Source organism: Cricetulus griseus (genome assembly GCF_003668045.3).
Source record: "Cricetulus griseus strain 17A/GY chromosome 1 unlocalized genomic scaffold, alternate assembly CriGri-PICRH-1.0 chr1_1, whole genome shotgun sequence".
In the NCBI taxonomy this organism is placed as follows: Eukaryota; Metazoa; Chordata; class Mammalia; order Rodentia; family Cricetidae; genus Cricetulus; species Cricetulus griseus.
This window is the reverse complement of record NW_023276807.1, coordinates 164,932,000-164,946,815: the sequence shown is the minus strand read 5'-3', so window position 1 is coordinate 164,946,815 and position 14,816 is coordinate 164,932,000. Positions and strand designations below refer to the sequence as shown.

Here is a 14,816-nt window from a genome sequence, read left to right as displayed (position 1 = left end):
CCCAGCTGAAGATGAATGCATTATTAAACTTAAATATTTTCTTGAATATGTATTAAAGTGCTGAGAGTATTTCCAGCAGGTTGGTTCAACTCTTGTGGAAAGATGGAGATTATAGCTAGAAAAACCTCAGCAAAGTCTACAAATGGATAGTGGTTCTGGGTTGATACCCATGATAGTTTAAACACTAATGTTCCTGTGCCTGCAGTTGTCCATAGCCACTGCCTAAATTATAGACCCCTTGTTGCACTCTTGAATAGGCTTGCAACATCCTGCTTTTGAAACATCTTGTTTAATTTCCTGTGCTGTGCTGCATAGACTACCTTCAAGATCTCAGGACTTTTGTTACATTTGCAAATTACCTGGGTTTTCTGATTCCTTTCTAAACAATGCAGATCCCTAATCCATAGTTCACACCAATATCTGTGGTCCCCACATTGTACTAAGTGCTGCCACTATGCCTGCGATGTCTATTTAGCTCTATGTCTGCCTTATCCATCTGGGGCCTCCAGAATCTTCGAGTAGATTTGGAGATTCTTCTAGCTAAGCTTAAATACTCTCCACTCCATTTTCCTTACATCACCATCCTGCCTGGATCATATTCTATGACATCACCATCCTGCCTGGATCATATTCTGTGACATCACCATCCTGCCTGGATCACATTCCATTCAGGCAGATATTAAGAGATACTGCCATTTCAACTTTTTATGTAGACATGAGATGACAAAACTTTCCAAAGAAAATGGTTTTATAGCCAACTCAGAGATTCGAGCCCAGGAGAGTTTAAATCTTTCAAATTGTATGAGAACCGATATTCAGAAAAGTCAATGTGTTAAATTACACAAAAATTCTTTGGTTTAAAATTCTAGGCTCAAACATTGTAGGTAGAGCTTTCACTGATTAAAGCTTCATGAGGACATTTGAACCTTGTGAGGTATGTAGGAAATTATCTGCTGTGTGGGATACCAGGCTCCAGCAAGGCCTCCAGTGAGCTTTCACAAGGAACATATGAGTTATAGTTCTCAACACTGTTGCTTTATACAACATGCCATGACCCCAACATGTAAATGCTGTGCCTAATGAGAACCACCGGCTAAGATGAATTGTTTTTCAATTGTTGGGAAGAATACACAGAAAGAATGCTTGTTTAAAACCTAAATGAAATCATCAAGAAGTGGCCTAAGTATTACACAGGCATTCTCCAGTGTGTGTCACATGAAATCAGTTAGTTATAGTATGAACCATCTAACTATAGAGTCTTTTGTGTAGTATGGCATAAGAACTTTTATAAGTAAGTACTAAACATGAGTAGCAGCTCTTTATTATATGTTATGTGTAAATATTCAGAATTTTAGGACAACTCTTTAATTACCAAATATGATTGACATTTAAACTTCTCCATAGATAAATAGGAAATGCAATAGCCAAGATATGGAAAACCAAGCACCCTCAAAATAGAACAATGTTTATTTAATCTAATATTTTCAGCACTTAATAAGGATAGTAGTAATTTGGGTATTAATGAGAAAAATGAAGTCAACTGTGTTTACTTCAAATTTACCTAATTAATAAAAGTTGAAGCTGCATGCTAATTTGTGGCCTGAGCTCTTTTTGAGAAAGGACTGCACTCACCATCTTCAGCCTCCCTCTTGTGACCAGTCAGCACCTTCCTCATTTCCTTAAACCTTAAGTGTCTAAGATATACTGAAGCCAGAGCAACTTCAGTATTTGTTTCCCTAAAAGGGATGCAATTACCCTGTGGTCAAATCTCATCTTTCTCTGTTTTAAACAGGTGTCAGTTGTTACTGTCGTTGAGTTACTGGGGATCGAACTTAATCTATATTCCCAGGCCTTAGACATTTTAATATTGAGAAACCATCCTTTTCATTTTAAGCCTCATTTACTTCAAGTAAACTGGCAGGGTCTAATATATATTTTTTCCCCTATGTGAGCTAGCTGGACTGGCTGATAGATGGCCAGATAATTGTAATCACTGAAAGAAAAGATTTCTCTGTGTCCGTTATCATTGTACTACTGCTCATGTTTCATTGTTCTTCTCGACAGGGATTCGATAAACACGTGGATGTGTCATATATTGCCAAACATTACAACATGAGCAAAAGCAAAGTAGACAACCAGTTCTACAGTGTGGAAGTAGGAGACTCAACCTTCACAGTTCTCAAGCGCTACCAGAACCTAAAGCCAATTGGCTCTGGGGCTCAGGGAATAGTTTGGTAAGTAGAATGAATTTGTTAACTTTTAAAGGGAATATGCCATATTCGTTTACAAAATACAAACAGATAAACACAAATAACAGGTGAAAGAATATATTGAAAATATAAAATTATAAGTATCTTTGTTTATTCATTATCTACTTGTTAACAATATACAATGTGGCTTATGATGTTTTTCCTGATCACCAGAAAACAAAAAGTATAACACAAAGATAGTGAATAGATCCAGAGGTTGAGAGTGCTTTAGCTGTTGCTACCATATTTAGAAAAGCTTATTTCTGTATTTCACCACAAGAACAGTTATATCTGAAGACAGGGTCAGTTAGATCCCCAACACACTTAAGAGAGATGAATGAGTTCTGTCTATGACTGTTATAGTTTGTACTGGCAAGTTTTGTGTCAACTGAACTTGCCACAAACCAAACGCATTTGAGAAGAGGTAAACTCAACTGAGAAAATGCTCCCCCCTCATGGGCCGGTAGGCAATCTTGTGAGGCTATCTTAATGGATGTTTGATTTGAGAGGTCCCACTTTACTGTGGGCAGTAACATCTCTGGGCTGGTGGTTCTGGGCGCTATAAGAAAGCAGGCTGAACAAGCCATGGGGAGCAAACCAGTAAGCAGAAAGTCATTAAGCCATGGCCTCTGCATCAGCTCCTGCTTTCAGATTCCTGCCCTGTGTGAGTTTCTGCCTTGACTTCGTTCAGTGATGGAGTGTGACTTGAAAGTGTAAGATTAAATAAAACCTTCCTCCCCAAGTTGCTTGGACATGGTGTTTTATTATAGCAATAGAACCTTAACCAAGACAAAGTTCAATGTTCAAATATAGTTAACTATGTAGAAGTAGTATAAAATATGTTTCCTTAGGGATTCTTGGCAGTGTACAACTGTCTGTAATTACAGTTCCAGGAGATCCAATGTCCTCTTCTGACCTCCATGGTCTCCAGCATGCACATGTTCACATAAGCTCTCTCTCTCTCTCTCTCTCTCTCTCTCTCTCTCTCTCTCTCTCACACACACACACACACACACACACACACACACACACACACACACACAAGGGTACAGGCATTTGTCTGCACAAGTGCATGAATGCACACATAAATAAATCTTTACAAAATCTTTGCTTAACCTTTCCTTGGCTCCCTAGTAAGCATTCTTTCATGTTATGTTTGAGTGATTACATGAAATCATCTATATGTGAATTAGCTGTCATGAGACTCTTGGAAAACTAATATCAAGTTAATAGACAAGCACTCTTTTAAATAGTTTTAGTATGAAATGTCTTAACTAAATATATGTAGAATACTTATTGACATAGTAATTTTCAATTTTTGATTATTCATACCAATCAGTAAAAATTTAGTATGTGTACTCTAAATATATTTAGATATTTATATATAAGGGATTATTTATTATAATGTAATGTATTTTATTGTCTAAATTATTGACATATTAGTTTTATGTCTATAGAAAAACAAAAGTATACAGTGTGGGATGATGAAGACAAAGTTATGTTTACTTTTTAAAATTTTAAACATTTTTCTCATCCATTTGTTAATTCTGGAAATGCCCTTTTATCAACAATGGTTTACTGCCTGCAAGATACGCAAGGTAATGGTGGTGGCTTGTTGTTGGTTTTTGTTTTTGTTGTCCTTTTTGGGTGTGGTTTTGTTTTGTTGGTGTATTTGGTTTTTGTTTGTTTTTTGAGAAAGAACTTAAAGTTGGGTGGGTAGAGAAGGAGAGGAGATCTGGAAAGACTTGGGGTGGGGAAGAATATGATAAAACATATGTAAATTTTAAAATTGCTTTAAATAATACAGAAATAAAAAGACATGAATATCTAAAATAAGAAAAGAAAAATCTGGAGATACTATCTTAATGGTAGCAGTGAATGGCTTCTATTCTTTCCCATGTACTCACTGTACATTTCTTGATCTATTTGAAATTTGGTCACTCCATTATGGGTTTAGTTCAGAGTCTTCACTTGGCTGATGTGAGTGCAGTGCACACTTCCCACATCAGGATAATAGGATCTAGGTCACATTTGCCAAATACATGAAAGCTGTTGTAGAAAGTCACCTGTAAATTTCCATTTTTTAATCACTTTACAATCTGAAAAGTAGAACATTTTTGCGTTTTTAAACAATGAATTAAAACTTTCATTTAAAAAATATTGAAACAGTTTGAAAAAGAAATGTGTATTTATAGCATTTTTATTTATCTATATTTATGGCTCATGTATAAGGTAACCTCTTGGCAGCACAAAATATTTTAATGGTGTGGAAGTGGCATTGTTACCTTTCAAAGATGCCTTCCAATGATCCTCAGGATCCAAGGATATGTTACTGTATAGGACAAACGGAAGCTCACACTGAGAATCCTAACAAGTAGAGGCTATCCTGACATATCAAATGGGACCAACATAGTCACACTAGTTCTTGAAAGTATGAAAGAAGACAGAGGAGTGTGTCAGAGGCATATCATCAGAAAGGGTCAAGTCAACATTTGAAATACTGGAAATTGGCTGTATGGCAGGCTTTGATAATGGAGGAAGTGGTACCAGAAGCCCAGGACTGGGACTAGCTTTGGGGAGCTGGAAATGGCTCAGCGTAAGCAGGAGACTGAAGAAAGAGTTTCTGTCCCACCTAGTCCTGCAGCCATTTAGTCCCAAATAAACACACAGAGGCTTATATTAATTATAAACTGTTTGGCCAATGGCTCAGGCTTCTTATTGGCTAGCTCACTCTTGATTATTAACCCATTTGTATTAATCTAAGTATCTCCACATAGTCTTGGCTTACCAGAGAATGCCCAGGCATCTTATCTTCCTGGCATCTACCTCGAGACTCACTCACTGCCTCCCTCTTCCCAGAATTCTCCTTGTCTGGTAGCCCCACTTTTACTACCTACCTGGCTCCTGGTCAATCAGTGTTTTTTCATCAACCAATAAGAAAAATATATATTCACATCATAAAGAAGAACATCCCCCATCAGGAGACATTACTCTCAATTGTAAGGAAGTGGTACTGCCAACACCCTGAACCGAAAGAAGCTAGTTTTTCTCTGGGATCCCCCATGGAAGACCTCAGCTTTCCCACATCTTGATTTTAGCCCTGTGAAACTCCCACAGGGATCCCAATCTACAGAATTGTAAGATAATACATCTATTGCTTAAGAAGTTGTTTTGTGGAAGTTGTGCCAATGGCACAGTTAAGATTTAACATGAACATAACTGCTGTCTGACTTGGATATGGCTCAGTTGCTAAGAGCATTGGCTGGGTTTCCAGAGGATCTGGATTCAATTCCCAGCAGCCACATGGTTCTTCAAAATTATCTATAGCTCCAATTTCAGGGAATCCAATGCCCTCTTCTGGTCTGTGAGGGCACTGGCACACAAGGAGTGCACAGACATATAAACAGGCAAAACATCCATACACATAGAACATCAAAATAACTAAAAGTTAAGATAATTGCTTCAAATCCCCCCAACTTATTGAGGTATGGGGTGAGAACAGACTTCTTAGCTACTTTTTTTTTTTTTTTTTTATGGAGAACTATAGCATATTCACATGAGCGAGTTTTCCGCAATAAGATTCATAGCTCAGGGATACAGTTTTGGATAGTTTTATTTTTTTCTTTCTAATAAAACTGCCATGGAAAATGAGCTATTTCTGGAAATTCTCCAGTTGCAGGCAATGGGCAGCCCTTTGAGGAAGCCACCCAAGTAGCATGTGGCTCAACAAAATAATATGATCATGGAAGGCTTGAAACTCCTAAGATGTTTGCAGTGTGTGCTTCATAGGCTGTTGGGTGCTCTCTTTCTCCTTTATATGCAATGTAAATCATCCTTGGCCTTACATAGAGTTGCCAATAATGGAAGTCAATAATGGAACTGATCCTGGGGACACTGAGTTTTTGGACACCCATGAAGGGGTTCTGGTTACTTGTGTCCTAGAACAAGGAGTTAGTCAGAAACATATCCGTGGTGTAGCAGAAGTTTGAACAGTTTATTAGAGAAAGATTCTCTTCCAATGGAGGGAGAAGGCTAGGGCAAACATAATGTTTCTTGAATATCGCCAGTGCATAACAGGGTTGTATCATATAGCACAGTTATATCTTAAAGTTATATTATATAATATAGTTAATCAGAAAGCTATATCATGCAGCACAGTTATATCAGAAAGTTATATCATATGGTACAGACTTTCCGTGTAATTTGTATTGTGTGGGGCTTCAGGGCTCATGTTCCCCCTCATGCTCTATCTAGTACAGGTAGTTCTGAACATAACTCGTTGTATTGCATATCTCAACAGCGTCTTAAATATCCACCCAGGGGTGAGTTCTAGTATATAATGAACCACATATCATCTTCATGAACTCTGGAGTGCCCCTTTGCAAGTGTCAGTGGCCCCATCCAGGATTTTCCAGTCCATCTTGGATGACTGGCTTCTCACAGCCTTTACTTCAGCTTCCCCTGGATTTTCATTCACTGCCATACTCTTCTGCCTCAACGCTACCCATGATAAGATTTTAAAGCTATTTTTAGAACAAATTTATTGGCAAATGAAACCAAAGCCAAGGAAACAAAAATCCCACTTGCATTTCAAAATGGTAACCTACGTTACCATTTTGCTGAGATTCTGGGCCCTTTTGCCTCTGGTGGAGGGGAATAAGGCCAAGCCATACTCATTTCAGCACAGGGCAAAATGCAGGACAGTTAGAGGGATTCTAGGCCTTGCTCTGTGGTATGTGTGAACACTGCAGTTAGAACGCACTCTCTGTAGACAGATATGGGTGTCTCTTCCTTCTGCCCCCCCAACCTTAGAGTTAAGATATCTTTATTTAGTTATAACATGGGCCTGTCATGTGCCGTTGAAGTCTTCGTTTGGTTTGCTTTCCCTGCCAACTTTCCTCCATTTAATTTCTCTTCTATTGACTTGTGAGCCCCTTCATACCCAGCACACATCCATAGTCAGATTTGTCCCTGTGTTCATGACAATGGTCACATGAATGTATTGTCTTAACTATTCTGCCTAATCCTGAATAAAGAGACTGGTTAAAATTGGGGGCTAGAAATGACTGTGGTATCTAGGGAAGAGTAAGTTAAAAAAACTGTTCATTGATTTATATTAACTTTACATTGGAATGGGAATACAACATGGAGGAACCAATTTGAAAAGAGATAACCAATTTTTTTTAATATGCCACAATAAAACTGTGTATGTATGTGTGTGTGTCTGTGTGTCCAGGAGGAACTCTCCTTTTTGATTGTAGATGTAGGAGTACAGACATTTATACCAACGAGTACTCAGACCCTTTATTTGCTTGAAATGGAATCTCATTTCTACTCTGACACTTGCTACTTATTTATTTATTTATTTATTTATTTATTTATTTATTTATTTATTTTTACAATTTCTCCTCCTTTGACTTATTACTTATTTAACGCCATGGGTCAAAAGCAATGCTAAAATACCATCAAAAGAATTAACTACTACTGTGGCTTTCAAACTTTACTATGGATCACAGAACAAAATATATCACCATTGAGAGCTATTACATGAAGCTAATGTGAAATCTTTTAGAATAAACCAGAACTTTTTCCTTCTGAGGGATAAAAATGATTATCCATCAAAGCAGAAACAGGGAAGATCAGTTTGCTTCCCTGCTTGAGCTGGGCACTCCTGTCACTTCGTGGTGGGAAATCATAAAGCCATCTGCAAGGCGAGCTTTAAGAACAGTGTTCAGGAGGCAATGAGCAAACTATCTTCAGCATTTTCCCAGTCTTCAGAAGAGGGTCGTGTTAGTGTTTGGAGCTAGTCACACAATACCCACAAAATTCTCATGACTTTTGAGAAAGTTTGAGGAAGGCAGGTGTATATGGAGTTCTTAATTGGTCTACGTAATAAAAACTCAGACTCAGATATTGAGGAAAATGTTGAGAAATCAGAGAGAAGGAGCAAGCCACCACCACCCCTCACCTCCTTAGCTTCTCTGCAGACAAGAGAACGAGTTCCTGTTTCTCCCTGCTTATATCCTCTCTCTGCTCAGCTACCTCTCTGTACAGACCTCCAGACCTCTATGGTTAGCTAGTGGCAAGCTCCATTCTCTGACCTTCAGACAGGCTTTATTTGTGCAAGCAAGATATCATCACATATCCCCCTTTTTTATTTAAAATAAAAAAGGTTCTAACTAATATAAGAAAAAATAAGATATCACCACAGACAGGCTTCTTTTATTTTAACTGGAGAAAACAACATACACATGTAATCCACAACTGTGTTTGGTTTATAACTGCTGCTGAAGTCTTAGATCCTGGATATATGAGTTAACAAAATGACTTTGCTAATACTCCACGCATTGGTCCAGTAGGCCTCTGAGCCACTCTTTCTGTCTTTGAACTTGAGCTTCTATTGACGAGCTTTATTTACAATACATAAGTTACAAACATTGGCACAGGTTAGAGTGGCCATGTATGCCTCTAAACCTGACACTTGGGAGACAGAGCAGGCGGATCTGTGAGTTCTGGGCCCTTTTGCTTCATTCACACTGTGAGTTCCAGGACAGCCAGAGCTGCATAGAGAGACTCCATCTCAGGAAACAAACAAATTAAACCACAGCACAATTTACAAATTCACCCAGAGCAAGAGGATCATCTTTCAGGGCAGAATTTGAGTGGGAGCACTTTATGGAGATGGGGTTGATGGGCAAAAGTAGAGATGAGTGAAACCACACAGGGTGTTTTCCCAAGCCATAGACTTCCTGAATAGCACAAGAAAGACTTGCCCAATGGTTCCCAGGTGATTTTCTTTTGTCCCGGGAAGCATCAATCACGCTTCTATGGTGCATTTCTTCCAGTCTCTAATGAGCCATTACCCTAAGTGACTCAGCTTTAATCACACATTTATATTTAGCCCTTGACCAGGGAAGCAATCACTCTCTCATTTGCATGTGGAATACCAATGCATTCTGCATCTGTTATTTTCCACTCATTTTACAACCCTCACAGCAACCTTATTGAAAGAAGGTGCCCTGAGCTCCAGATATTGTCTCCATACCTGTGAGAGGGTTGAAGCGGTGGTATGTAAGTGGAAAAGAACAGGTTAAGATGTTGTAGTCTCCCTCAACCTTTGCTGTTCTTCTTGGCCCCTTTGTGCAAGTTTGACTTCAAATATCTACTTAGAGTTCTCTTGATTAATGATTATAAGACTTATAAATAATATTTCTTCCTTTCACAGAGAAAATGCAGTACTTTGAGAAATAATAGGTAGAAGTTTGATGGAGGAGTGCTTAAAGGCAAAACACATAAAATATTATATATAATATCCATAATTTTGTGTTGACTATAAAGTATGTGAGTTGACATGTGAAAATACATGTCAAATGATAGCTGATACTTATGAGGTTGGCAGTATATTATCTAAAAATTTATATTTGTGTTTAAGGTATATAATAGTCAATTGTTCCAAATTCCATTATTCTTCAATGAATATTTAATTGATTTATGTTCCTGGGGTTAAAAATTAACTAGACTTTGTAGTCTAAACACATTTTTTAAGCAGAAGTGTATTCATTTGTATTTCCATAAATATTTGACTTCCATAAAAATCATTTATTGGGTAAATACCAATATCTTTGTCGGAAGAGATAGTAGTTAATTCTTCACATATTTATTTATAATTTCTGTTCAGTCCCTGAGGTGGGGTGATTAAGCGACATTGATTCTTGCTTCATAATGCCTTTCCTATCAGCAAACACTCTTATCTCTAAAATAAAATCACTGTGTGGTCACCATATTCCTTTATCTGATGCATAAATGCTGAGCAATTCTTAGGATTAATGTGCATCTGCTGTGTATAATATTTAACCTGTATGTGCCTAGGCTATGAATATACTGAACTCTGCATTTTCCAGTTTATCTTAGAAAAGACGGAGTTTCTCTTGGGAAGGGTGCAGCTTCATCAGTGTGATTGAATTATTACTAAATAACAGACGGCAATTGCCCTTCCTCAGATTGTGGGTATCTTAGTTACTGCTTCAGGAGTCTGGTCTGTTCCACCTGCAGACAAGGCTTGCTTGTTTTAAAGAAGAAAGGATGTGGAATTATAAACATTTGCAAATTAAAGACGTCAGCGCTGAACAGGTCTTTTTCTAAAGCTCAGAGGGAGGTACTTAGCCCCTGCTCTCCCTGCAGAGGCATGCCTGTGGCCTGTTACAACACAACATTCTGTTTATAGCCCTGGGCTGACTTGCTCATCTAGGATTTGACTGCAGGAGCTGAAGACAAAGGAGTGACATCTTCCGTCTTTCAGTTTGGAAGGCAGAGTGACAGCCCTAGCATTCTCTTTGTCTGCTCTCTGCTCTCAGCCCCAGGTTCACATCCTCTCCTGCAATGGGAATTTAAATTTATTTAAAATATTTGACCCTGTCAATCGCTTTTCACTTCACCTGTCACAAATTGTGAATTCAGCCTTGAATCACTGCATGTTAAGCTCCTCTCTGCCATGGGACAATCTCATCAGTGTCAGGAGAGATGCTTGTCCACTTCACTAGACGCGGGTTTCCTTTAGTCACTGACATGTGTCCTCCCTGCTCTCTGAACTGTGTTCTTCCTTGTTTATACTTTTATTTTTGTCATTAAAATGTTTTACACAGATGTTTAATTATGCCCATTTATAAAAATCAAAAGTCTTATTCTCCATCAAGGTGACTCAAACACCAAGTACATTTTCAAAAAACCCTTTCTTTGGGTTCACCCACAGCACCCGACTATGAAGTGGACAAGAGGCTGAAAATGATGAACTTCAGATTTCAAATGAAAGGATATTTTCCCGGCACAGCTATAAACTGGAAACAACATCAGCGTAGCAGAGTCTCCATAGATAATAGAATTGCTGGCCAATTCTCAGGCATAGTGGTTTGAGAACCCTAAGAAGATGGAAAGAATTGAGGAGGAGAGGAAAATTACAAGTCAAATTGTTTTCATGTTGGCACCATCCCCTCTCTTGCAGGAAGTTCCCTTTGACCCATTCCTCTCCACATGTCACATCATGGACCTCGTCTGTCAAAGTCTTCATTCAATCTGAGGCCTTTGCTCGTCTTTTTTTTTTTTTTTTCTTACCTAACCTTGGCACCATGAGGATGGATGACACACACCATCAAATGCAGTTTTCTCTTGTCTGCATGTATCTCTGTTTTCCAAGCTCCCATCCAGCCCAGCCCATTTGGCTGCTTTCCCACTCTCCCTGGAAGGCTGGGCCAGCTGAGCATCATATAATCACACTGATTTTCTCCATTATAGGTTTATGAGCTTCGTCCTCAGCTGGGCTCTTGCTCTTGCTTAGCAACCCTTTCACTTAGATGTCTCCTCAGCTTCCCATACCATTTCCCTTGGTGGCTGTTTCAACCCTTTTACAACTTTCCTGTGAGCCTCTAATTTCATTTCCCTACTCCATTATGTGCAGAAGGTCTTACCTCCTCCTTTCAAAAGAAAACATATGGCCTAGAGCAAGTGAGCTCTTCAGTTTTCCTCCTTCATTGTCATCTGGAGCCTTCCTGCTCAGTGTGTTCCTCCATGAAGAATGCCCCAGCATGGCTGCCCACCTGTGTCTGCGATTCCCTCTCCTCCCATCTCTGTGCAGAATCTTTGGAAGCCTCCTCTCTCCTGCCAGTAGAAGACCTCTTCATAAATTTGCATCTAAAAACAAGTCATTTAGATTTGGTCTTCCCCTAAAAGACCTTTCTGCCACTCCTTTCATAATCAAGTTTTTGATAGAATGATATAAATTTAGTACACCCACAATCCTTCAGTCTCATTTCACAAATGGTCCCAATCCTGTAACAAAATGACAGATGGAGAAGGAGACGTGAGACAGCTGGGTTGGATCTCCTGTGTAGCTAGCTAATCCACTGACTTACTTTTCACCCCTCATTTTCAACTTCTGTGTAATGTTTGGGCATGGACGTTATCTGCACTACTCAGGGCTCTCTAAGGAGCAGAGCTAATGGGATGAATGTAGTTTGGGCAGTGTGAGACCATGGCTGTCTCACTCTGAAGAGGCTGAGAATCTGATAGTTGCTTGGCCCATAAACCTAGATGTCTCGGCACTCCCAGTCTGGACTGAAGGCCTGGAGGATTAATGGAGAGCTGGAGGCTACATTGGACTCCTGAAGAAGTTGGTTCCATATTGGCAAAGGAACACCACAGAAATATGGTAGACCAACATGCCGACAAGAAGGCAGACAGGCAAAAAGCAGTTTTCGTTTTTATGTCCTTTAATCTGGGATGCCACCAAAAGGTGTCACCTGCATTTAGGTGGGTCTTCCTGCATTTAGGTGGGTCTTCCTAATAATGTCATCATGAAAATTTCTCCTGGGAATGCGTTTTAGTTGATTTCATATTCAGTCAGGTTGTCAAGCAAGATTACTCACCACACTATCAAAATATTAATTCTTTGAACTTCAAAATGGTTACTTTCAAACTTTGCCTGTGTTGGAACTGGACTGTGAAGGGGACAGCATGTGTGAAGCTTCCAGTTATTTCATCTGAAGATAGGGTTAGAAAAAGCATAGATATAGAGTTGTTAAAGTTCTAGTATCTGGCATTAGCCAAATATGTGTTAGTTTTCAGTTTTATTAACTGATATCCTGCATTAAAGGATGTGCAAAATGTATGTCCTTTGATGCATACCTACCTAGAAGTGGCATAGTTGGATCATATGGCACTCCTGATTTTTGTTTGTTGCTGAATCTCCATGACTTACTAACTTTTTAATCCCACAATTAGGAATGGTTTCTCTTTTCCCATATCCTTATGAACATTGTTTAATTTTATATTGAGCTTATTCACATGTTATTGTTTATTTTTCATGTGTGTGTATGTGTTTGTCTGCATGCTTGTGTGTATGTAGTTGGTTGTGTAAGCATGCATGTATCTAAGCGTGGAGGCCAGAGGCCAACCTCAGATTTTATTCCCCAGGAGCTTTCTTATTTATTTATTTATTTATTTATTTATTTATTTATTTATTCCACAGGAGTTTTCTTCTCTCTCTCTCTCTCTCTCTCTCTCTCTCTCTCTCTCTCTCTCTCTCTCTCTCTCCATCCATGTATATTAATGCGAGCATGGACATACCATAGTACACTTGTAGAGGTACCTAAGGGGACAACCTTAGGTATCAGTACTCATTTTTCATCTTATCTGAGGCAGAGTCTCTTGGTTGTTTTTTCCATCATGTACACCAGGCTACCTCTTCTAGGAATTTCCAGGATACTCCTGTCTCTACTTCATGTCTCCTCATACAAGTACTGGAATTTACACTTGTGCTTTGCCTTAGGCTTTTCAGGTAGTTTTCTAGGACTCACAACAAGTTCTCATACTTAAACTGTTACATTTCATCCACAGACCCTTCTCTCCAGCCCTACCTTAGTCTTTGAGTCAGGCTCTCTCTCTCTGGGAGCTGGGGCTCACTGATTAGGCTAAGCTAGCTGGCCAGTGATCTCCAGGGATCCATTTGCCTCTGCTTTCCCAGTCTTTTCTTAGTTTGCTGTGTTGTTGTCTTTAATATAAATACTGGTTTGTTTTTAATATAAATACTGGTTGGACCCAGTTTTCAATGGCAATTATGTTATAGATGTTCACAGATGGAGTGGATCATCTCCTTGGCTTCTGTGGTTTGTCTTCCTTCCTTCCTTCCTTCCTTCCTTCCTTCCTTCCTTCCTTCTTCCTTCTTCCTTCCTCCCTTTCTCTTTCTTTCTTTCTTTCCTTCTCTCTCTCTCTTTTCAAGTAATTTGATATAACTGCTGTAGCTGGAGTGAGATGGAATTCAATGGTAGCTTTGATTTGTACCCCTAGTAGCTAATATTATTAAGTATTTATTTATATATTTATTGTCTATCTGTATGTATTCATTTTGAGATACACTCACTTCTATCCTTTTTATTTTAAAATTGGGTTGTTTTTAAGTTTTTTTTGTTGTTGTTGTTTGTGTGTTCTGGATGTTAGCCTTCTGCCTAGTGAATAGTGGTGAAATGGATTTTTTTCAGTCTGTAGGCTGTCTCTTCACTCTGTTGACTATTTTTTCCCTGTGTGGAAGCTTTGCCTTTTGATGTGACCCCTTATCATGCATTGTCTTGTCTTTGCTAAGCTTTGGAGATCTGTATTGACAATTTCTTCCAGTAATTTCTATTTTAGGCCTTATATTTAGGCTTTTGAAGTGTTTGCATTTATCAATGCACAGGGTGGGAGATAAGGACCAAGTTTCAGCCCTCTCTTCCTTTTTTGAAGAGACAGACCTTTTTCCAATGTGTACTTTCTGTGCCTTTGTCAAGAATGAGTTGAGGGGCAGGGCTCATACTTCTGTCCCACTGGTTTATATGTCTGTTTTTATGCCAATATCGGGCTGTTTAGTTACTGGGCTACTTTGATTCTCTGTTACTGTGGTAAATGATCAAAAAGAGCTTGGGGAGCAAAGGGTTTCTTTGGCTTAGAGTTTACAGTCCACCATCATGGGAAACAATGACAGGAATTGAAGATAGGAACCCAGAGGCAGGAACTGAAGCAGAGACCCTGGAGGAATGCTGC

The 14,816-nt window shown here is 39.0% G+C and overlaps 1 protein-coding gene across 5 annotated transcripts in view; it reads left to right on the top strand.

Moving 5' to 3' along the window:
* LOC100754361 (mitogen-activated protein kinase 10) overlaps nt 1-14,816 on the top strand; it is a 180,787-nt gene that overhangs the window by 63,208 nt on the left and 102,763 nt on the right. For all 5 annotated transcript variants that reach the window (XM_027388505.2, XM_027388503.2, XM_027388502.2 and 2 more), the window contains exon 3: nt 2,065-2,234. In XM_027388505.2, the coding sequence (XP_027244306.1) occupies nt 2,065-2,234 (170 nt within the window). The remainder of the gene's footprint in view (nt 1-2,064; nt 2,235-14,816) is intronic.